The sequence below is a fragment of the Triticum urartu genome, chromosome 2A, assembly GCF_056163025.1.
Source record: "Triticum urartu cultivar PI428250 chromosome 2A, HENAU_Tu73, whole genome shotgun sequence".
Lineage (NCBI taxonomy): Eukaryota > Viridiplantae > Streptophyta > Magnoliopsida > Poales > Poaceae > Triticum > Triticum urartu.
In genome coordinates, this window is record NC_141874.1 from 639465925 (window position 1) to 639491327 (window position 25403).

The 25403-nt window shown below is 45.6% G+C and overlaps 1 protein-coding gene across 1 annotated transcript; it reads left to right on the forward strand.

Annotated features, from left to right (window-relative positions):
* The first annotated feature begins 18847 nt into the window (after positions 1-18847).
* Positions 18848-23177, forward strand: LOC125539352 (cyclin-B2-1-like). Its single transcript, XM_048702793.2, has 11 exons — positions 18848-19212; positions 19308-19387; positions 19476-19566; positions 19675-19731; positions 19801-19951; positions 20037-20165; positions 21625-21714; positions 21818-22039; positions 22244-22342; positions 22464-22642; positions 22750-23177. Exons 2-11 carry the CDS (start codon positions 19327-19329, stop codon positions 22886-22888), a joined length of 1218 nt encoding a protein of 405 aa, XP_048558750.1. The 5' UTR covers positions 18848-19212; positions 19308-19326; the 3' UTR covers positions 22889-23177.
* The last annotated feature ends 2226 nt before the right edge of the window (positions 23178-25403 follow it).

Below are 25403 nucleotides of genomic sequence, written 5' to 3' on the forward strand. Positions count from 1 at the left end.
GATGATCTTCAAGAGGATGGCTTCTCTGAACGTTTCAAGTTTGACTCCACACCTCCAAGAAGGACTGTGCTGCGACGAACTCCGTCTCTTGATGACTCTGAGTTCTCTTCCTCCGCGGCAACTGTGAATGCCAGAGTGATCGAGGACGAAGACGATGCTACTTCACCGCCCCCTACTTCTGCACGCATCGACACTGCCCCGAGTTCGTCTGCACCACCTAACCACGACCTTGCTGCTTCACCTACTCCTCATAGGAACGAGTAGATGCTCTATGTCTTCAAACCTTTTTGGTCCTTACTGACAAAAGGGGCAGAAGCATATGAGTTTGATAGTCTTCAAGCGGGTCCATATGGGCGGTTACTTTATGTTTTGCCTAGTGTTTACAACTCTTGTTTTGATACTTTTGGTTCTTTGAGTTGTAACACTTAAACTCGATGGTCGTCTGCTACTTATTTGCTATTCTGTGATGCGATGATAAATTCCGCATGTCATTATCTTCACATACTTTTCATGAATGATGAATTGTCATCATAAGTTGAAGAGGATCTCCACAAGTACAACCTGCCATGTGCATTTGCATTCCAAAAGCAAATTACTTATATGCACATCTTCAGGGGGAGCCCTTGCAACTTATGAAGACAATTCCTTATCCTTTACAATTTCACATATTATATTCCCCGTTGAAAACTTCAACTAGTTTGTCATCAATCACCAAAAAGGGGGAGATTGTAAGTGCATCTAGTGCCACCCCTAGTTAGTTTTGGAGTATTGACGACAAACCTAGTTGAGGGACTAATGTGTTTGTGAGAATTGCAGGATAACACGGGTAGAAGTCCCTCATTGATTCAGTTTTCCTACCAGAGATGGCCCCTAAAAATGTATGAAGACATTGAAGTCAAAGGTGGTATATGAAGACATTCACATTGAAGACTATGACAAGAGAAGACATCGCATGAAGACGATGGAGCGTGAAGACTTAGATCTTTCGTAGTTCTTTTTCTTCCTTGTTGAGTCATAGGAACCACCGTACTGTTAAGTGGGGTCCAAGAGAACCAGTCAGAATGACTGAAGTGATGCTTAACCAAAATCCTATGTCTTCGAGTGAAGACTATGAGAGCGAATCTTGTTCTGAGTTGGACAAGTCAGCTTTGCTTGTAGCCCAAGTAAAGTTGTCGTGTGTGTTTGAAATCTGACCGTTGGAACATGTGTCAGTTCCTTAGTGACCCAGGGTCATTTCGGACAAATTAGGTCGGGTTGCCTAGTGGCTATAAATAGCCCACCCCCTACAACCATGAATGGTTGGCTGCTCAGAGTTAGAGTACGGCTTTTGTTGTTTGAGAGCAACCCACCTCGAAGCCTTTGAGAGAGAATTCCTTGCGAGGATAAAGCCCTAACCACCCAGAGCCAAAGAGTGTTAGGCATCACTTAAGTCTTCTTGTCTGTGTGATCTGAAGACTTATTACACTTGAGGACTGTGAATCCTCCAGCCGGTTAGGCGTCGCGTTCTGAGCATCCAAGAGTCATTGTGGATCGCCGGTGAACGAAGTCTGTGAAGGTTTGGAAGTCTACCTTGAAGACTTACCAGAGTGATTGGGCGAGGACTAGGTGTCCTTAGCTCAAGGGGAATAAGGTGAAGATGAGGTCTTCTGAGTTGAATCTCAGCCTCCCTAACCAGACATACAGTTGTCACAGCAACTGGAACTGGTCCAACAAATTATTGTCTTCAACGAGTCACTAGTTTCATCCTTCCCTTCCCTTTACTTACTGTTGGTTCTTGTGAAGTCATTGTACGATAGCGTCACCATTCAACTTCACTAAGTGATTACTTGTACTGATTGGCTTCACCATATCTTCCTACCTGATCCTTACTGCCTAGCTGCTATTAGTCATTGTGCTTTCACTTCATTGAATACGTGACTATGGTTTTCCTAGTGTAGTCTACCTTTCGCTGCATGGTAATAGGTTTATTTCTATTGTTTGTCTTCGAAACTTACATGTTTTGAAGACTTTCATAAAAATCGCCTATTCACCCCCCCCCCTCTAGTCGATCACTAGCACTTTCACTTTGCGTGGATGGCAAGCTTGGTGTGCAAATATGAAGATTCCTTTCTCTGTAAACCGACTTTGTACAACCCTAGCCCCCTCTGGTGTCTATATAAACCGGAGGGTTTAGTCCATAGAGGCAATCATAATCATACAGGCTAGAAATCTAGGGTTTAGCCATTATGATCTCGTAGTAGATCAACTCTTGTAACCCCTATACTCATCAAAGTCAATCAAGTTGGATGTATCGTATTACCTCCATCAACAGGGCCCGAACCTGGGTAAACATCATGTCCCTGTCTCCTGTTACCTTCGATCCTTAGACGCACAGTTCATGACCCCCTACCCGAGATCTGCCGGTTTTGACACCGATAGTAGACGGGCGGTTGCGAGTGCCTTGGAAGTTGGCAACGAAACGCTCGCGCATCTCGCCCCAGGAGGAGATCGATCCCACGGGCAGGTTCAGGAGCCACGAGCGTGCGCCATCCTTGAGAGACATGGGAAACCAGTTCGCCATGACCTTCTCGTCGTTGTTGGCCGCCTCGATGCTCAGCTCGTAGAGCTTCAGGAACTCTGCAGGGTCGGGGGTGCCGTCGTAGCGCGGAGGCAGGTCGGGCTTGAACTTGCCCAGCCATACGACACTGCGTAGTTTAGGAGTGAAGGCTCGGTAGCCCATGGTGGTAACGGGAGCCCGTCGTGGAGGTGGAGCCTGGTCTTTGCGCTCACGCGCCGCCACCGCAGGTGGTGCGCGGTCTTGACGCGGTGGTGTAGGAAGCGCTGGAGCACCTTCTTGCGGCCGCTGGACCTCCTGGCAGCTTTCTTCTCCGCGCGCGGGCGCCCTGCGTGGCAGGTCACGCCATGGGGCCGCGCGTCATGGACTGAGGGCGACGTCCTAACGAGGAGGTGGCAGAGATGCTCCATGGGCTACATCGCCCGCAGCAGACAGTGGGCGAGGCAGCGAGAGGGATGGTGTAGGGGAGCCCCCCTAACCGTGCTGACAAGCTCGGCGATGCGGTCCAGCCAATCCTCGTAGAAGTCGTCGATGGGGCGGTAACGCAGGAGCTCGCGCGCCATGAGCAGCGTAGCCTACGCGTCCGCCAGCCCGCGACGAGCGTGAGAGGACGAGCCATCCGGAGTCAGCGACAGGGTGGCGGTGCATCCATCTAGCCGCACGGAGGGGTGCAACAACGAGGCTTGCTGCTCGTGGCCCGCCGGGCCGGTGGCGGTGTTGGCGGCAGGTGATGGAGAACGACGGGGAGGCCCGCTGACGAGCGCCGTCTGGGCGACACGAGCAGCGAGGGCGGCTCGACGCTCGGCACGGGCTCGACAAGCATCAGCCATGGAGGCGGTGGAGCGGCGGCGAGTCAACCGACAGAAGAGAGGCTTCGACGCCCCCCTACCCGGCGCGCCAAATGTCGGATTCAGGGTTCCACAGACCCTTGAGAGGTTTGAACACTGGGGTGCGTGCGAAGAACTCTCCCTTCCTAGTCTGCCTGCTCAATGATTCCACATCCTAGCTCGACGAACCCAAGGGACAAAAGACACGGCAGTTTATCCTAGTTCGGGCCACCTTGCGGTGTAATACCCTACTCCAGCTTTGTGGTGGATTGCCTCGAGGGGCTGAGGATGAACTAGTACAGTGATGGAACAACCCTAGGAGGTGAGGTGTTCTTGAGCTCGATGAGCTGGTGGATGAGAGGATGATCTGGGTGGAATTGATCCGTCCCCCTCTATGGTGGTGGCTAAGTCCTATTTTATAGTGGCCTTGGTCCTCTTTCCAAATGCAAGGCGGGAAGGGATCCCACAACGGCCAAATTTGAAGGGAGACAACTAGTACAAGCTATCCTGACAAAAGTGGTCTTCGCCTGCAAAAGGCTCTGGTGGTGACGCTGTGGTGGGCTCCACGATGACCTCCGTCCTGCCATCCTGGCGGTCTTGGTCTTGTTGCACCGATGTGGAAACCTTTGCTTGATTCCTTGGGACTTCGCATCTACGCTTGCCTCCTTGGCACCAAAGGGGAAACTGGTACGCTGCGCCCTTTGGCACCCGCCTGGCCTTGGTTCTCATGGCTCACGTCATATGAACCTCGCGAGGTGCACCTTGCCTTGATATCTCTGCTCCTCGGGAGCCAGCCTAGCGAGGCCGCCCCCCAGGGAGGTCTTGGTGTCGTCCGCCTCGCGAGGCTTGGCCCCTCGCAAGGGTCTTGAGTTGTTGTTGCTGAAGTTGGGCCATATCGGGCCGTCGATGGAGCCACGCCATGGGCCGCAGGTAGGCAAGTCTGGGTACCCCCGTTCCCAGGACGTCGACAATTATTATGCATAAAAACATTATAAATAATAGTAGGAAAACATGATGCAAAATGGACGTATAAGTGTGCATCATGTACTTAAGCCTCCCCCAAGCTTGAGCGATACTTTCTCCTTCAAGAACCAAAATTTATATATATATATATATATATATATATATATATAATTCCGATCACGATGAACCAAATGCATAGGATAAAACTTCTAATGAAATTCCAGCTTCAGCCGATTCCAATCCCATGTTCCAGTATCATCCATTAGCCTATACCCAATGCCTTTCCCTCCAAAGATAAAGGGAATACCTTTTCATTAACACCATCCTCTAATAAACTGCAAGCTTAAACAATCCACAAATTTCATCCACATAGATCAAGTGCATATCAGGATGTATTATTCCATCTCCTGCATAAGGATTATCTAGCAGTTTATCTAACATACCCGAAGGAATCTCATAATAAATATTTTTTGTAGGTTCAGTAGGTTGACGAGCAACTCTTATTGCTTTCGGTCAAGGTGAAGATACCCCGAACAAGCCCCTCAAAGCATTACTTTCCATAGTGACAAGTGACAATAAATTTCAGTATGTAATATAAATATTTTCTTACCAAATTCCACTTACTAAAGGCGCTTCACTCCCCGGCAACGGCGCTAGAAAAGAGTCTTGATGAACCACAAGTATAGGGTATCAATCTTAGTCCTTTCGATAAGTAAGAGCGTTGGACCCAATGAGGAGCAGAAGGAAATGACAAGTGGTTTTCAACAAGGTATTTTTTGCAAGTACTGAAAGAGCGGTGATAGATAGTTTGGTAGCAAGATAGTTCGTAACAAGTAGCAAGTAGAAATGGTAACACAGGTGCATCAAGGTGGCCCAATCCTTTTTATAACAAAGTACAAGCCAGAACATTCTCTTATATAAAGCAAAGTGTTCTCGAGGACACACAGGAATTATCGTCTAGTTACTTTCATCATTGTTAGTGTCAAAACCGGTAGATTTTGGGTAGGGGGGCCGATCTGTTAGATCGGATCGATGGGTAACAAGAGAGAATACACACAAAGTTTACCTAGGTTTGGGCCCTCTCTATGGAGGTAAAACCCTATGTCCCGATCTTGCTTATATTATGGAATTATCAAGGTACAGAGTTGATCTACCTTGAGATCGCGAGTTGTGGTCTAAACCCTAGATATGATGAATGTATGAATGGATGTATGGATGGCTTCTACGGACTAAACACTCTAGTTTATATAGGCACCAAGGGTATCTAGGGTTACACATGGTCGGTTGCCGTCTAAGGACTCACATGCCAAATGTAATCAGATATACTTAAAGTACATGCCATGGAATGGATGATTGAAAGGAAACACATAAAATGCACTGCAATGGACTTTGTATCTCATTTCCATTTCCCTCGGTTCGAGCATGGCAAGACTGAAATTAGAGTTCACAAATATTGATGCCATCTCTGATGAAGATTTCCGGTGCACAATGGATCAAGATAAAATTCGTGACTACAATGGTCCTACCGTGCCCGAGCATTTGACTTTTGATAATTAGACTTTATATCACATTCTCACTTATACCATCTGTCCTCTGGTCGGAATGAATGCTGAAAATGCTATATCTGATGTTCTTCGTAACACCATTCATGCCATCTCCCAAGGATACATCTTTGATGTTGAAGACTTGTTCCTGTGCATACTGATGGATTCTGCTCATCACCCAAAAACTATCAAGGTTTTTGCGCCCTAGATTCAGAAGGTGGTTGACTATGCGATGAAAACGGCGGTTATTTAGCCCAAGTCAGTCACAAAAGCTTCATTTCTCCTGGGCGTGATACTCTGAGAGTAATGGAAGATTTTTCTTCGGGGAAAGCACCAGTGTCAAGCCCTCCTGATTATCATAATACATTCGACGGGCCACAGCTACCTCAGCGTGATAGACAACCGAATACACAACCTCCTTAACATCTTGAAGTGAGCTTGCGCACCCTTCTGCTGCAGGTGACAATGAAGATGCACCAGCCACCTCCGAATCAGAAACATCTTCGGGCGATGCCTCAGAGTGAATCAAGTTCACCTCATTTACACTCATGGCATTCGTCGCCTTTTTGACACTAGTTGACAAAAGGGGGACAACTACATTAAGAGTTTTGATAGATTTGCTCTGTTGGATTTGGTCTTCGTGTTTATTTGCTCTGGTTTATGAGACTTTTGAGCCATATGCCTTGAAGACTATTTGTGCTACTTTATGTGCTCTGATGTAAAACTAAAACTTCCGTGCTGTAATATTAATAACCCACCTACTGCACTATTTCTCTCAAAGCATTTGTCTTGCGGGCAGGTGGAATTATTGGTAGAAGTTATGAATGATTGCACTATATACTCGATGGGTTAATATTCAAAAAATATATACTCAATGGGTTATATGTCATTGGTGCGAATCATTACCTCGAATGATTGGGTCAACAACCATCCAAAAAGGGGGAGATTGTTGGTGCAATGATAGGCCCCTTTTGTTTCGGAGTTTGTTGACATAAACAGTATGGGACTTATGTGTTTGCTAGTGCACACAGAGTACCAGGTCCCTGAAGTATCGAGGAGTTTGATGCAAACAACGAAGATAATCTCCTTGCGTTGCAGCGAAGGTTATCACCGAAGATGATGCTAACAAGAGTGACCCCTAAAAATTGCTGGATTTCAATCAATTGGTCTGGTGTCTGTTCGAAGAAAATGACTACGTTCGAGGAAGAATGAAGACGTAGTATTTGTTTCGTTATTCTTCTTCTTTCATTGAGTCATAGGACCACCGTACTATTAAGAATGGTGTATCATTTGAAGCTTTGATTCTCTGATGCTAAACCCAAATCCTATGAAAGATGTGGGATAAATCTATTTGTGCTTCGAGAAAATAATTGCGAGCAAGAGACTGTGATCTTCTTCGCTGTGAGAGATTTGTCTCAGACCGAGGAGTTAGCATTACTTGTTCCTCAAGTAATGTTACTGTTGCTCCAAATCCGTCCGTTGTGAATGTGTTGGTTGGCCATTGGCTGGAACCTGTTGGAAATATGCCCTAGAGGCAATAATAAATTGATTATTATTATATTTCCTTGTTCATGATAATCGTTTATATCCATGCTAGAATTGTATTGATAGGAAACTTAGATACATGTGTGGATACATAGACAACATCATGTCCCTAGTAAGCCTCTAGTTGACTAGCTCGTTGATCAACAGATGGTTACGGTTTCCTGACCATGAACATCGTGAAACATGTGGGAACCAACATGGTTATCTAGATCCCGCTATTGGTTATTGACCGGAGAACGTCTCGGTCATGTCTGCATGTCTCCCGAACCCATAGGGTCTACACACTTAAGGTTCGATGACGCTAGGGTTGTAAAGGAAGTTTGTATGTGGTTACCGAATGTTGTTCGGAGTCCCGGATGAGATCCCGGACGTCACGAGGAGTTCCGGAATGGTCCGGAGGTAAAGATTTATATATGGGAAGTCCTGTTTTGGTCACCGGAAAAGTTTCGGGGTTTATCGGTAATGTACCGGGACCACCGGAGGGGTCCGGGGGTCCACCGGGGGGGCCATGGGCCCCAGAGGCATACATGGGCCAAGTGTGAGAAGGCACCAGCCCCTAGGTGGGCTGGGGCGCCTCCCACTAAGGCCCATGCGCCTAGAAGGGGAGAGGGGGCAAACCCTAAGGGCAGATGGGCCCTAAGGCCCATACTCCCTGCGCCTCCCTCTCCTCCCCCCTTGTGGCCGCCACCCATAGATGGGTTTGGGGCTGCCGCCCCTCTAGGGGTGGGAACCCTAGAGGGGGCGCACCCTCCTCCCCTTCCCCTATATATATGAGGCCTAGGGGCTGCCCTATACACGCGATCTGATCTCTGCCTGTTGGTGCAGCCCTCCCTCTCTTCCTCCTCATATCTCGCGGTGCTTGGCGAAGCCCTGCAGGATTGCCACGCTCCTCCATCACCACCACGCCGTTGTGCTGCTGCTGGATGGAGTCTTCCTCAACCTCTCCCTCTCTCCTTGCTGGATCAAGGCATGGGAGACGTCACCGGGCTGTACGTGTGTTGAACGCGGAGGTGCCGTCCGTTCGGCACTAGGATCATCGGTGATTTGGATCACGACGAGTACGACTCCATCAACCCCGTTCTCTTGAACGCTTCCGCATAGCGATCTACAAGGGTATGTAGATGCACTCTCCTTCCCCTCGTTGCTAGTCTCTCCATAGATAGATCTTGGTGACACGTAGGAAAATTTTGAATTTCTGCTACGTTCCCCAACAGTGGCATCATGAGCTAGGTCTATGCGTAGTTTCTATGCACGAGTAGAACACAAAGTAGTTGTGGGCGTTGATTTTGTTCAATATGCTTACCGTTACTAGTCCAATCTTGATTCGGTGGCATTGTGGGATGAAGCGGCCCGGACCGACCTTACACGTACTCTTACGTGAGACTGGTTCCACCGACGAACATGCACTAGTTGCATAAGGTGGCTAGCGGGTGTCTGTCTCTCCCACTTTAGTCGGATCGGATTCGATGAAAAGGGTCCTTATGAAGGTTAAATAGCAATTGGCATATCACGTTGTGGTTTTTGCGTAGGTAAGAAACGTTCTTGCTAGAAACCCATAGCAGCCACGTAAAACATGCAAACAACAATTAGAGGATGTCTAACTTGTTTTTGCAGGGTATGCTATGTGATGTGATATGGCCAAGAAGAATGTGATGAATGATATATGTGATGTATGAGATTGATCATGTTCTTGTAATAGGAATCACGGCTTGCATGTCGATGAGTATGACAACCGGCAGGAGCCATAGGAGTTGTCTTAATTTATTTATGACCTGCGTGTCAACATAAACGTCATGTAATTACTTTACTTTATTGCTAACCATTAGCTATAGTAGTAGAAGTAATAGTTGACGAGACAACTTCATGAAGACACGATGATAGAGATCATGATGATGGAGATCATGGTGTCATGCCGGTGACAAGATGATCATGGAGCCCCAAGATGGAGATCAAAGGAGCTATATGATATTGGCCATATCATGTCACTATTATTTGATTGCATGTGATGTTTATCATGTTTATACATCTTATTTGCTTAGAACGACGGTAGTAAATAAGATGATCCCTCATTAAAATTTCAAGAAAGTGTTTCCCCTAACTGTGCACCGTTGCGACAGTTCGTTGTTTCGAAGCACCACGTGATGATCGGGTGTGATAGATTCTAACGTTCACATACAACGGGTGTAAGACAGATTTACACACGCGAAACACTTAGGTTGACTTGACGAGCCTAGCATGTGTACAGACATGGCCTCGGAACACAAGAGACCGAAAGGTCGAGCATGAGTCGTATGGTAGATACGATCAACATGAAGATGTTCACCGATGTTGACTAGTCCGTCTCACGTGATGATCGGACACGGCCTAGTTGACTCGGATCATGTAATCACTTAGATGACTAGAGGGATGTCTATCTGAGTGGGAGTTCATAAGATGAACTTAATTATCCTGAACATAGTCAAAAGGTCTTCGCAAATTATGTCGTAGCTCGCGCTTCTGTTCTACTGTTTAGATATGTTCCTAGAGAAAATTTAGTTGAAAGTTGATAGTAGCAATTATGCGGACTAGGTCCGTAAACTGAGGATTGTCCTCATTGCTTCATAGAAGGCTTATGTCCTTAATGCACCGCTCAGTGTGCTGAACCTCGAACGTTGTCTGTGGATGTTGCGAACATCTGACATACACAATTTGATAACTACGTGATAGTTCAGTTAAACGGTTTAGAGTTGAGGCACCGAAGACGTTTTGAAACATCGCGAAACATATGAGATGTTTCGAGGGCTGAAATTGGGATTTCAGGCTCGTGCCCACGTCAAGAGGTATAAGACCTCCGACGATTTTCTTAGCCTGCAAACTAAGGGAGAAAAGCTCAATTGTTGAACTTGTGCTCAGATTGTCTGAGTACAACAATCGCTTGAATCGAGTGGGAGTTGATCTTCCAGATGAAATAGTGATGGTTCTCTGAAGTCATTACCACCAAGCTGCTTGAGCTTTGTGATGAACTATAATATATCAGGGACATATATGATGATCCTTGAGATATTCGCGATGTTTGACACCACAAAAGTAGAAATCAAGAAGGAGCATCAATTGTTGATGGTTGGTGAAACCACTAGTTTCAAGAAGGGCAAGGGCAAAAAGGGATGCTTCATGAAACGGCAAATCAGCTGCTGCTCTAGTGAAGAAACCCAAGGTTGAACCCAAACCCGAGACTAAGTGCTTCTGTAATAAAGGGAACAGCCACTGGAGCAAAATTACCCTAGATACTTGGTAGATAAGAAGGCTGGCAAAGTCGATAGAAGTATATTGGATATACATTGTGTTAATGTGTACTTTACTAGTACTCCTAGTAGCACCAGGGTATTAGATACCGGTTCGGTTGCTAAGTGTTAGTAACTCGAAATAAAAGCTACGGAATAAACGGAGACTAGCTAAAGGTGAGCTGACGATATGTGTTGGAAGTGTTTCCAATGTTGATATGATCAAGCATCGCACGCTCCCTCTACCATCAAGATTGGTGTTAAACCTAAATAATTGTTATTTGGTGTTTGCGTTGAGCATAGACATGATTGGATTATGTCTATCGTGATACGGTTATTCATTTAAGGAGAATAATGGTTACTCTGTTTATTTGAATAATACCTTCAATGGTCTTACACCTAAAATGAATGGTTTATTGAATCTCGATCGTAGTGGTACACATGTTCATGCCAAAAGATAGTAATGATAGTACCACCTACTTGTGGCACTACCACGTAAGTCATATCGGTATAAAACGCATGAAGAAGCTCCATGTTGATGGATCTTTGGACTCACTCATTTTTGAAAAGTTTGAGACATGCGAACCATGTCTATTGGTGTTTATGCATGAAGAAACTCCATGCAAATGGACCGTTTGGACTCACTTGATTTTTGAATCACTTGAGACATGCAAATCATACCACATGGGCAAGATGACTGAAAGCCTCGGTTTCAGTAAAATGGAACTGGAAAGCAACTTGTTGGAAGTAATACATTTTGATGTGTGCAGTCCAAGGAGTGCTGAGGCGTGTAGTGGATATCGTTATGTTCTTACTTCACAGATGATTTGAGTAGATGTTGAGTATATTTACTTGATGAATCACGAGTCTGAATTATTGAAAGGTTCAAGTAATTTCAGGGTGCAGTTGAAAGATCGTCGTGACAAGAGGATAAAATATCTATGATATGATCATAGAGATGAATATCTGAATTACGAGTTTGGCATAGAATTAAGACATTGTGGAAATCGTTTCACAACTAATACAGCCTGGAACACCATAGTGTGATGGTGTGTCCGAACATCATAACTGCACCCTATTGGATATGATGCATACCATGATGTCTCTTATCGAATTACCACGATAGTTTATGGGTTAGGCATTAAAGACAACCACATTCACTTTAAATAGGGCACCACGTAATTCCGATGAGATGACACCATATAAACTATGGTTTAGAGAAACCTAAGCTGTCATTTCTTAAAAGTTTGGGGCTGCGACGCTTATGTGAAAAAGTTTCAGGCTGATAAGCTCGAACCCAAAGCGGATAAATGCATCTTCATAGGACACCCAAAACAGTTGGGTATACCTCCTGTCTCAGATCCAAAAGCAATAAGGGATTGTTTCTGGAATCGGGTCCTTTCTCGAGGAAAAGTTTCTCTCGAAAGAATTGAGTGGGAGGATGGTGGAGACTTGATGAGGTTATTGAACCGTCACTTCAACTAGTGTATAGCAGGGCACAAAGAGTTGTTCCTGTGGCACCTACACCAATTGAAGTGGAAGCTTATGATATTGATCATGAGACTTCGGATCAAGTCACTTCCAAACCTCGTGGGATGACAAGGATGCGTACTACTTCAGAGTGGTACGTGATCCTGTCTTGGAAGTCATGTTGCTAGACAACAATGAACCTACGAGCTATGGAGAAGCGATGGTGGGCCCAGATTCCGATAAATGGCTCGAGGCCATAAAATCCGAGAGAGGATCCATGTATGGAAACAAAGTGTAGACTTTGACAGAACAGCTCGATGGTCGTGAGGCTGTTGAGTACAAATGGATTTTAAAAGGAAGACGGACAATGATGGTAAATGTCACCATTAAGAAAGCTCGACTTGTCGTTAAGATGTTTTTCGACAAGTTCAAGGAGTTGACTACGATGAGACTTTCTCACTCGTAGCGATGCTAAGAGTCTGTTGGAATTATATTAGCGATTACTGCATTATTTATGAAATCTTGCAGATAGGATGTCAAAACATTGTTTCCTCGACGTTTTTTTGAGGAAAGGTTGTATGTGATACAAACCGGAAGGTTTTGTCAATCCTGAAAGATGCTAGTAAGTATGCAAAGCTCCAGCAATCCTTCTAAGGACTGGAGTAAGCATCTCGGAGTTGGAATGTACGCTTTGATGAGATGATCAAAGATTTTGGGTTTATACAAAGTTTATGAGAAACTTGTATTTCCAAAGAAGTGAGTGGGAGCACTATAGAATTTCTGATGAATATATGTTGTTGACATATTGTTGATCAGAAATGACGTAGAATTTTTGGAAAGCATGTAGGGTTATTTGGAAAGTGTTTTTCAATGGAAAGCCTGGATTAAGCTACTTGAACATTGAGCATCAAGATCTATAAGGATAGATCAAAACGCTTAATGGTACTTTCAAATGAATACATACCGTGACAAGATTTTGAAGGAGTTCAAAATGGATCGGCAAAGAAGGAGTTCTTGGCTGTGTTATAAGGTGTGAACATTGAGTAAGACTCGAAACCTGACCACGGCAGAATAGAGAGAAAGGACGAAGGTCGTCCCCTATGCTTAAGACATAGGCTCTACAGTATGCTATGCTGTGTACCGCACCTGAAATGTGCCTTGCCACATATCTGGCAAGAGGGTACAAAGGTAATCTAGGAGTAGATCACCAGATAGCGGTCTAAATTATCCTTAGAGGAATAAGGATATGTTTCTCGGTTATGGAGGTGATAAAGAGTTCGACGTAAAGAGTTACGTCGATGCAAGCTTAACACCTGTCCGGATAGCTCTGAGTAGAGATACCGGATACGTATAATGGAGCAACAATTTAGAATAGCTCCATGTAGAACAGTTATTTGGAATAGCTCCAAATAGAACGTGGTAGCTGCATCTAGGAGATGCCATAGAGATTTGTGAAGTACATACGGATCTGAATGTAGCAGACCCGTTGACTAAAACCTCTCTCATAAGCAACATGATCAAACTCAGAACTCATTGAGTGTTAATCACATAGTGATGTGAACTAGATTATTGACTCTAGTAAACTCTTTGGATGTTGGTTACATGGCGATGTGACCTGTGAGTGTTGATCACATGGCGATGTGAACTAGATTATTGACTCTAGTGCAAGTGGGAGACTGTTGGAAATATGCCCTAGAGGCAATAATAAATTGATTATTATTATTATATTTCCTTGTTCATGATAATCGTTTATTATCCATGCTAGAATTGTATTGATAGGAAACTCAGATACATGTGTGGATACATAGACAACATCATGTCCCTAGTAAGCCTCTAGTTGACTAGCTCGTTGATCAACAGATGGTTACGGTTTCCTGACCATGGACATTGGATGTCGTTGATAACGGGATCACATCATTAGGAGAATGATGTGATGGACAAGACCCAATCCTAAGCATAGCACTAGATCGTGTAGTTCGTATGCTAAAGCTTTTCTAATGTCAAGTATCATTTCCTTAGACCATGAGATTGTGCAACTCCCGGATACTGTAGGAGTGCTTTGGGTGTGCCAAACGTCACAACGTAACTGGGTGGCTATAAAGGTACACTACGGGTATCTCCGAAAGTGTCTGTTGGGTTGGCACGAATCGAGACTGGGATTTGTCACTCCGTGTGACGGAGAGGTATCTCTGGGCCCACTTGGTAGGACATCATCATAATGTGCACAATGTGATCAAGGAGTTGATCACGGGATGATGTGTTACGGAACGAGTAAAGAGACTTGCCGGTAACGAGATTGAACAAGGTATCGGGATGCCGACGATCGAATCTCGGGCAAGTACAATGCCGCCAGACAAAGGGAATTGTATACGGGATTGATTAAGTCCTTGACATCGTGGTTCATCCGATGAGATCATCGTGAAACATGTGGGAACCAACATGGGTATCCAGATCCCGCTGTTGGTTATTGACCGGAGAACGTCTCGGTCATGTTTGCATGTCTCCCGAACCCGTAGGGTCTACACACTTAAGGTTCGATGACGCTAGGGTTGTAAAGGAAGTTTGTATGTGGTTACCGAATGTTGTTCGGAGTCCCGGATGAGATCCCGGACGTCACGAGGAGTTCCGGAATGGTCCGGAGGTAAAGATTTATATATGGGAAGTCCTATTTTGATCACCGGAAAAGTTTCGGGGTTTATCGGTAATGTACCGGGACCACCGGAGGGGTCCGGGGATCCACCGGGGGGGCCATGGGCCCCAGAGGCATACATGGGCCAAGTGTGAGAAGACACCAGCCCCTAGGTGGGCTGGGGCGCCTCCCACTAAGGCCCATGCGCCTAGAAGGGGAGAGGGGGCAAACCCTAAGGGCAGATGGGCCCTAAGGCCCATACTCCCTGCGCCTCCCTCTCCTCCCCCCTTGTGGCCGCCACCCATAGATGGGTTTGGGGCTGCCGCCCCTCTAGGGGTGGGAACCCTAGAGGGGGCGCACCCTCCTCCCCTTCCCCTATATATATGAGGCCTAGGGGCTGCCCTATACACGCGATCTGATCTCTGCCTGTTGGTGCAGCCCTCCCTCTCTTCCTCCTCATATCTCGCGGTGCTTGGCGAAGCCCTGCAGGATTGCCACGCTCCTCCATCACCACCACGCCGTTGTGCTGCTGCTGGATGGAGTCTTCCTCAACCTCTCCCTCTCTCCTTGCTGGATCAAGGCATGGGAGACGTCACCGGGCTGTACGTGTGTTGAACGCGGAGGTGCCGTCCGTTCGGCACTAGGATCATCGGTGATTTGGATCACGACGAGTACGACTCCATCAACCCCGTTCTCTTGAACGCTTCCGCATAGCGATCTACAAGGGTATGTAGATGCACTCTCCTTCCCCTCGTTGCTAGTCTCTCCATAGATAGATCTTGGTGACACGTAGGAAAATTTTGAATTTCTGCTACGTTCCCCAACAGAACCCGTGTCCAAAATGGTCATTTCCCATCTGGGAAGGCTGCGGCTATAAATAGCCAACCCGCGTCGGCTTTGTCCGGTGGCTGCTTCATTTGATTATGAGAAGATTGTTGAGCAACCCACTCTCTGAGCGATTAGAGTTTAAAATCCCCCGAGAGAAAAACCCTAGAGCAGAAGAATTGGATAGTGGTTTAGCATCACTGGAATCTAAGTTTAGTACTCTCCACCTATTACTCTTGAGAGTTGCAAACTCTCTAGACGGTTAGGTATCAAGTTCTTCAGAGACCAAGAGTGATTGTGGTTCTTGAAGAAGTCCGCAAAATTTTGGAGATCACCTTCAAGTATCTACCACGAGTAATCGGCATCGGTTGACGAATCGATTATCGAGGAGAATAGGGTGAAGAGAGTTTATCTTCCGTGTTAAGTCACAGCCCCTCCAACCAGACATAGTCCTTGTGCAGAAGGACGAAGTGGTCGAACAAATACCTTGTCGTCATCGAGCATCTTCGGTTATCTCTATCACTCATGTTTACCTTCAATGCATTTTCATTCGTATGATTCACATCAATGCATGTTTTAGTTTCCTTTCGGTACTCTATTTTAGTTCGCCGTAGTTTGTTTTTCATTCGTTCCGCTGCTGGGTTATGAGAGATTTAAGTTTTCCTGAGAAATTTAAAACTCCCATTCACCCCCTTCTGGTAGACATACTTCGTTCCTACAGTTTCTATTAGAATTGTGCCAAGATCACTAGCTTAGGACCCCCTACCAGAGATCCGTCAGTTTTAGCACGGACAATCAGGCCACAAGAACGTTCCCTCTTGGCACACATCTATACCTCTAGTCCGGCACATGTGCCATGCTCTGTGCCATGATGGGCCACAAATGTCATGAACAACATGACCACACACCTGACCCGCAAACATCTGTATAACCGCAAGGGTCAGCTTTGATACCAACTTGTTATGCTCTGGACACACTCGTCGATTACTGGTCGTTACCTCTAGCGGGATCTAGACTGGCCCACAAATCAACACTAGTCTTTCCTGCGTACTTTGTCCTCACTCGTGCACACCTGGGACCAACTTCTCAGTCGGTCACCCATCCTGAAATTGCTCCAACTAAGCACGCTTAATTTTGAAGTTCTTTTCGTATGGGCTCCCGAAAAAGAAGCAATTCCTTATTGATATGAGTAGTCTGTCATCTTATTAAGCCAGGTTATCACACCTCTCTCTATAAACTTGTGGTCATGTTTATCAAGTTAGGCGGAGTTAGAAGCCGTCTTCAAGGAGATCGACAAGGCGGCATATGAAGTGTATGGAAAGAGCAAGGACGAGGATGACATCGCCAGCTCCGCCACGCTGCCACGGCCACGAAGTCGGCACATCCGCGGGCGTCGCCGACGGCGAGGAAGGGTAGAGCATGGGAGGTCGCCGGTGGTCAGGTCCCAGGAAGTCCACCCTCCCGGGTTGAAGCCAAGCTTGGCGGGCTCATCGTCATCGGCCGATTAGCCGCTTGTAGGCTACAGTTTCCAGGCCTCATATGGCCGGCCGGACATGAGGAATAGGCCGATGGTTATTTAGACTAGGTTTAGAGTACGTTTAGTTGAAATGTGTCAAAATATAATGAGTATGCTCCGATTTAGATGAGAAGCATCCGGTTTTATTTAAAAAAAATTATCCAAGTATGAATGAGTATGCTCTGATTTGTTTAAATAACCATCAAACATATTCACTTTCGTTATTTTTCTCGAAATGTAACCGGACATATGTGTCTACGGTTGGATGAAACGGTTCCGTATCCATGTTTGTGCGGTGCCTCGTCCGTGGGTTGGTACGGTGTCCGGTTTAGATATACGCGTGCGCCATGAACAAGATATCAAGCATGAACCATTCACCCGCAAAAAAAGCATGAACCGTTGAACCCATCTGGACAACTCGTCGATGCAATAATGTCCATCGTCTCCAGTATCGAGGCTGTGCATGTCAACAGTGCAATCCACGACACGCCGCCCTGCGTGAGACTAGTCACAATGGGGAGTAACTTAGACTAGTAACATCACATTTTACTAGGTTATGTTACTACCTCCACAGTGGGTAGTAACATATGTGTGTTGTCATGTTATGGTTCATTTATTAGCTTATAGACTCATATTGTCTTGGTATGTGTGATGTTGCAGTAACTACCTAAGACTAGTCATAGTGGAAGTAAGTTCAGCAGTAACATCAAGTCCAACTCAGCAAATTTGCTTATGTGGCAATGAGTTAATGAAGAGAGAGATAGTTGTAGTAACTTAGCTAGTTACTGTAACATCACATATCCCAATGCAATATGAGTCTATAACCTAATAAATGAATCTTTGCATGTTACTACCTCTGTCCGAGTTTATTGGGCCCCCTTATATTTTGAGAAGAGGAGAGAGAAGGTAAGCGGGCTCTTTGTGAAGAGCTAGCTCTAGCACGTGCTTCTAGGCACTTTGTGATAATGAAATGTGGGCCACATAATAAAAAAGTAGTACACTCTTTTGATCTATTATTATACATGTTGGCTATAAGATGGACTGTAGATGACGTGACACTAGCTTATAGCCGGCAGCTGGCTATACTATTAATCATGCTTTAAGTTACCACCATCACCTTTCTCATTATTAAATATGTGCCACAGAAACAAAATTATTTTGAAAAATGTGATGTTAGTGGTCAGTTTGACTCTGGTGGGGGACCGTGTGTGCGACTGCGATCCCGCCCGTCCTCTCGAGTGGAGGGGAGCGGGCGCCAATGCGTCGCACAGGGGAGCGGACTCGATTCTCGTGTGGTTTGATCAGTCACAGCGACGACTCTAGCACAACCCTCTTGGTTTCAATTCGATCAAAAAAGAAAACCTACTCGCTCCGTTTGTCCCGGCCGACGCGTGGCCCCGCCCGCTCCGTCCGGCCCCACGTGCGTTTACCAGGCCAGCGCCGCAACACGCAGGAGCGAGGAGAACCAGCCCGAACCGAACCGGCCCGGACCGGCCGCCGATGGATTCGAAAGCACGTGCACGCGCGGGGGGGAGGCGACCGTTACGGGCACGTGTCACCGGCCGGGCGGCCGGCCCTGTCCGTCCGACCCAACTCCGCCCAGTCCAGCGGCGGCCCACTAGCCGTTGGGCGTTGGCCCCCTTCCCCGGCACGCCTTCCCCCCCTCCCCTCGATTCAAATCCAGCCCCCCTCCGCGGCGGAGGCAGACAAACCCCCTCCTTTCTCGTACGTGACACTCTCTAGTTTCTCCCCACAAACCCCAGCCCCAGCCCCCGAACGGAACAAAAAGAAAACAAATCGCTCGAATCCCAAATCTTTCCTTCCCGATCCATCTCGCTCGCTCTATCTATCCCTCCCCCCTCCCCCCGTCTTCCAATCCCCACGCGGTCGGTCAGAGAGAGTGAGGGACGTTGCCATTGTTCGTACCCGCTCCTCCTCCTGTTTTTAACGCCGCCGCCGCCGCCGCCGCCGCCGCTCCCTCTTCGCGTCCGTCCCCGTTCTGCATGGGCGTGCTGCTGCCTTCGTAGCCCCGGATCGGACGAGGAAGGAAGCCGCCGCCTGCCGCTCCCGTTCCCCGTGGTGCGTGCCGTGCCGTCCCGATTCGCGGCCGCGTCTGAATCGCGCCTTCCGTTCCTGGATCCTGACGCCGCCGCGTGGTCTCTCTCTTTGTTCAGGTGCCCGGCGGCGACGGCGATGGAGAGGGCCGGGGAGAACCGGAGGCCGGTGGTGGGCAAGCCCGTGCCCAGCGTCCGAGGTTCGGGTCCTTGGTTCAGATATACGCCTGCGCCGTCACGATCCCCCCTTTTTTCTGATCTCTTGATCTGTCCTTGTGATCGGTGCAGAGATGGGGAATCGGAGGCCGCTCAAGGAACTCAACAACCTCGCGGGGGCTCACCCGTACCCCCGCGCCATCGCCAAGAAGCCGATGCTAGAGTAATCTCCTCGCCCGATCTGTTAAAAAAATGTTCTTTTTTTGTTCTCTCCCATGTTTCTTGGATCGAGATGTAATCCCGGCGCGTCCTGCCTTTCTTTTCTTTTCAGGAAGAGTGGGAGGGATGAGAAGAAGCCAGCATTGGTGAGCCATCGTCCTATGACGAGGTTAGGACGCTCCCTCTTCTTGTGCTCTCACTTTTCAGGCCTTGATCTGACGCCACTCTGCTAATTCAGGAAACTCGCCCTCTTATTGGAGAACAAAGAACAACTTGTCCATCCGGCCACCGCAGCTGATGCAGCAAAACCCGGAGTTGATCCCCAGGATGAGCCCATCCCCGATGACACTGATGAAGAGATCGAGTCGGCCGAGGACGATACTGACATGGTATACATATGCTTTCTGATGATTAGCACTGTTTAGTTTATCAGTAGGGGGTGGCTCATGCTCACTGCTGTGTTTGGTACTGCAGGATGAGGAAGAACAGGAGGATATTGTGGATGATGTATCCCTCATGGACATCGACAGCGTCGACTCCGGGAATCCGCTGGCCGCAACTGAGTATGTCGAAGAGATTTACAGGTTCTACAGAGAAAATGAGGTGATCTTTTGCCCATCAGTGTCACATAATGTGTATCTTCATTTTGTGAAAACAAAACAAAACAAAAGAAATGATGCATTTTCTATGACTGACATTATGCTTGAATGAATTAAGGTAGGCCCATGCAAACAAAATAAATGAATTTGACCAAGATCCTGTAATCAGTACACATTAAACAATAATTTAATTGTAGTATGTCGAAGAGATTTACAAGTTCTACAGAGAAAATGAAGTGATCTGTATAATCTTTTTGTGGAATAAAACAAAAGAAATGCCGGATTCATTACGCTTTAATGATTAAAGGTAGGCGCATGCAAAGAAAATTAATGAATTTGACCAGAATCTTGTAATCAGTACACATTATACAATATTTTTATTGTAGTACTCCCTCCGCCCGGAATCAGTTGACGCTCAATCGCAGTGCTAGATACATCCATTTGAGCGACAACTAATTCCAGACGGAGGAAGTATGATTTAATGAAATGCATTAACAAAAAGATGCCTGTCTTAAAATAAAAGGATTGGTATTCTAAGTGCCGTGAGCAACTAATGTGAATATAAACCTTTGAATTTTTTGGTTCAAGTGACCGGTATGACAGTAAGGGACAACGGGGCAATGAAAGTTTTGAGGCTCGTAGGTTTTGAGTGAAAATCAGAGTAGTTGGTCCAAAGATAGGTTTTTGTTATGATTCTGGAAGGTCCAGCTTGGGTCACAACTAATGCAATTGTGTGTGACAACAATTTTGCTTTCTTATTACCATGCCTTAGATCAAATACTACCTTTGAACCACTGAAATCAACCACATACACTCATACTCCATCCGTCCCAAAATAAGTGTCTTGACCTTAGTACAAACTTTGTACTAAAGTCAGTACAAAGTTGAGACACTTATTTTGGGACGGAGGGAGTAGTAAACTGTGATATTCTTGATGCAAGCCATGATCAACATGGAAAACAGTTTGGTTTATGACAGCTGATAGCAATTTGTTCTCATTGGCATGACTGAAAAGCAAGTGCTAGAATACTCTCTCTCTCCTATTGTGTGTGCCTTGAAGGTTTTGGCCTCCTTAACTTCTCATTAGTACAAAGTTGTAGTACAAAGTTGAGACACTTATTTTGGGACAGAGGGAGTAGTAAACTGTGATATTCTTGATGCAAGCCATGATCAACATGGAAAACAGTTTGGTTTATGATGGCTGATAGCAATTTGTTCTCATTGGCATGACTGAAAAGCAAGTGCTAGAATACTCTCTCTCCTGTTGTGTGTGCCCTGAAGGTTTTGGCCTCCTTAACTTCTCAGTATTACCTAAAACCAGTATACGATCATGATAAATTTGTGCCCATTGGCATGACTGAAAAGCAAGTGCTAGAATACTCTTTTTCCTGTTCTGTGTACCCTGAAGGTTTTGGCCTCCTTAACTTTTCAGTATTTCCTAATATCATTATGGTTTTATGCAGAAAATGAGCTGTGTGCGTCCTGATTACATGTCCAGTCAAGAAGACATAAATGAAAAGATGAGAGCTATTTTGATAGATTGGCTCATTGAGGTAGAAAAGCCTGCAAACCCTGAGCCTTCTCTATCCTATAGATTTGTTCCCATTCGAACAACTGTGTTTTGGGACTCATTATATATTTTTTGTCACTTGATAGGTTCATTACAAGTTTGAGTTGATGGATGAGACACTCTTTCTTACCGTGAACATAATAGACAGATACTTGGAAAAACAAGTGGTGCCAAGGAAGAAGTTGCAGTTAGTTGGAGTGACAGCTATGCTTCTTGCTTGTAAATATGAGGAAGTCTCAGTTCCAGTTGTTGAAGATTTAGTGCTCATTTCTGACCGGGCTTACACTAAAGGACAGATTCTTGAAATGGTAAAATCATTCAATACAGTAGATTCAAAATTCCTTCATGCTATCCAAAATTCTAGTCCTTGTGTACCTATCCAAAATTCCTTCATGCTATCCAACCGCAGATGTTTTCTGAATGTTTTCTTCAGCTTCTACTGTATTTTAGAGTAGCCAATTGGCTATTATCTGTTCCGTACTAATAGGGGTGAATCTTCTGTGTTTGAGCAGGAAAAGTCGGTCCTAAACGCTCTGGAGTACAACATGTCTGTACCAACGCCATATGTTTTTATGAGAAGGTTCCTGAAGGCAGCTGATTCTGACAAGCAGGTTAAGTATCGTAACATTCTGAATTCTGCTTAGTGCTTCCGTACTTAAACAGAAAAATTTACAGAAATAACATTTTGTATTTGCGGCTGACACAATGCCATATGCATGTTGTGAATCACAGCTGCAGCTAGTTTCTTTCTTCATGCTTGAGCTCTGCCTGGTTGAATACCAAATGCTCAAGTACTGCCCTTCGCTGCTTGCTGCCGCTGCAGTTTACACTGCACAGTGTGCTATCAATCGCTGCTGGCAGTGGACAAAGATCTGCGAGACACATAGCAGATACACTAGAGATCAGCTCATGTAAGCTTGCCTTCTGTCATGACTAACTGTATCTAGAAACATGTGCACCATTAGGAGGAATGTATGCTGACTTATCTGCTCCTTTGTTGGCTTGTTTTTTAATACAGTGAGTGCTCCAAAATGATGGTACAATTCCACCAGAAGGCAGCAGGGGGCAAGCTTACAGGCGTTCACAGGAAATACAGTACATTCAAGTTTGGTTGTGTGACGAAAGTGGAGCCTGCGCACTTCTTGCTGGGGGGATGAAACTTCCGGTACAATCTAGAGCAATCTATCCTTCTTGATAGATTTTAAGTATCCGTCTGAGAACATGCAGAAACATCTTGCTGATGTTGCACAGAAGTGCAGCAGGTTTGCAACATGCTTGTGGCGATGTAATAACCTTAGTATGATCGTTTGTGGACGACGCTCCGAGTACTCAGTCGTTAAGTTGCGCTCCGGCTAATAATGATTTAGCCTTCGTTAAAGAGTGCAATGGAACCTTGTAAAGAGCATTTGCCTGCATGAAATGAAGCAACAAACCTATCTCTCTATCTGTCGATGTTTCAGTTGCTGTTTGAATTGTTGGATTCATGAAATACAATGGTTTCGTTCACAATTTGTTGTTGATTATGTTTGTAGTTCTTTTTTTCTACATTGGTGTTTTCATCCCAAATATATATGTTATAGCTAAGCTACCTACATTTGTGGCCAAGAGGGGTAAAAAACATGTAAAGAAACTAAGGTTTGTGATCCTAAATGGAACCCGTAATAGACTGCCTACTATGTCAAAATGTGCTTTGGTACTTGGTGGGACGGGTTAAATTCATGACATTATGTTAATAGATTATGTTTTTAGTCATCCTAGAATTTTCTAGTCATTGGTTTTCAAAAACTCATGTCCCAACGACATTTCAAAGAGGAGCTGAAACAAAGGGGGTCGCCATAATTTCATACTACCACACCATGTTTTTGTAGCTGAGAAGCGGGATCTTGATCAGACACACCTCTACTTAATTAAGTTTGAATGTGACCAAACGAATGGATTGATGGGATTTCGGTGGTTAAATCCATCAGTTACTTGAGGGCACTAAAATAGAATAATTGTGGCTGTTACTAGTATTTATGGGCTATTCAAGTTAGAATAATCCACATCATCATCCTCATTCCTTCAACTAATCTATGCTCTCACTTAGTCGACTCTTGTCCAGCAGGCTAAGGACGCCGTCTATGCATGGCAGAAAGAAACATGGAGAACAACCAGAATTACTCAATTTAACAATGGCGTAACCGATTCTGGACAAGTGCATAACACTGAAAATTCGTGTAATATAAGTTGAGATCACAACAGAAAACCGGGAAGTAGCATAACTAATTCACAGTGAAAGACTGATTTGGAGTATCAACACAGAGTGCCACCAAGCACACACTAGTATAGATATGGCCTTTCATCACCCATCAGCACACAAGTGCCAGAAACCGTGTGTGACGCAAAGAACATCATGTGAGCTGTATATACATCATTGCAATGGCTACTCGAATTGGACAGAAAAAAAAATGCCAAGTTCCATTTGTATGTCCTATTTTCCTGCCATCTTGTACACCCCGGCAATGTAAGTTAATGTTCCTGGTTTTCCACCTATTCCCAATCTTGAGGAAACATGAATGTCTCTTTTATGAGCAGGACCTGATATGAAGCCCATGGCAGGACAATGTTAGAAATTAGAATACTTCAAGAAAACTGTTCTATGTTAAGGGTTCATAACCAATTCTAATTGATGTCTGTCAACAGTCCAAAAATTTTAGGACAGTAAAACTGAAGTGATTCCCACGTCCCAGCCCTCTCACGCCATTAGAGATTTCGGCCGTTAGATTGCCGTTTGGATCATTCTTGGCTGTTTATTTAAATTCAGCTCGCGAAACTGGGCCGATGTCCTAGGGGCTGTTACTTAGGTGGAAAATTTGAAGGTTTGTGGTGCATTTGGGTCCTATACTACAGAAAGCCCAACTAAAACACCCTTCCTTCCAAGCGCAACTAATGAACGAGTACTCCTTCGGGAGCCCCCGCAAGGGTCATTTTGAGAGGGCTGGGTGAGTGCCACTTGGCGGCCTCTCATCAGCCACCACGTATCGCGCCCTGGGTCTCTCTTTGGATTTTTTTTGTATGCGTTTTGGGATTTCGGATGAACTTTTTGTTTTTCCCCAGGGTTTTCTTAGGTTTTGGGCCAAATTTTTTTGAAAAACAATCTCCATAAAAAATGTGTTTTCATTTTTTTTCTTCCGCGGGAGGCACATATAAACTTCTCGCCTCTCGCAAAAGGGGAAAAATGTTTCTTTCCTTGCACAAGAGGCAAGGATTTACTTCTGGTGGAGGCATGGATTTGCTACCGCGAGAGAGACAACCGTGTCTTTCGGAAAAGGAAAGAATCATGTTTTTTCTCTTCCACGAGAGGCATGGATTTGCTTCCGCGAGAACGTCGAGAAGCATAGTCATCCCTCTCGCAAAAGGGAAAAAATGTTTTTTTCTTTCCACGAGAGGTACGGATTTACTTCTAGTGAAGCCCTCTTGAAAAAGGGAAAAAATGTGTTTTATTTTTTTCTTCCACAAGAGATATGGTTGTGCCTCTCGCAAAAATACAAAAAATATGTTTTCATTTTTTTCCCGCGAGAAGCACGGATTTGCGTCTGCGAGAGGCACAAAAAACGTGTTTTTTCTTTCACAAGAGACACAAATTTACTTCTAGTGGAGGCACGGGTTTGCTCCCGCGAGAGGCACACTTGT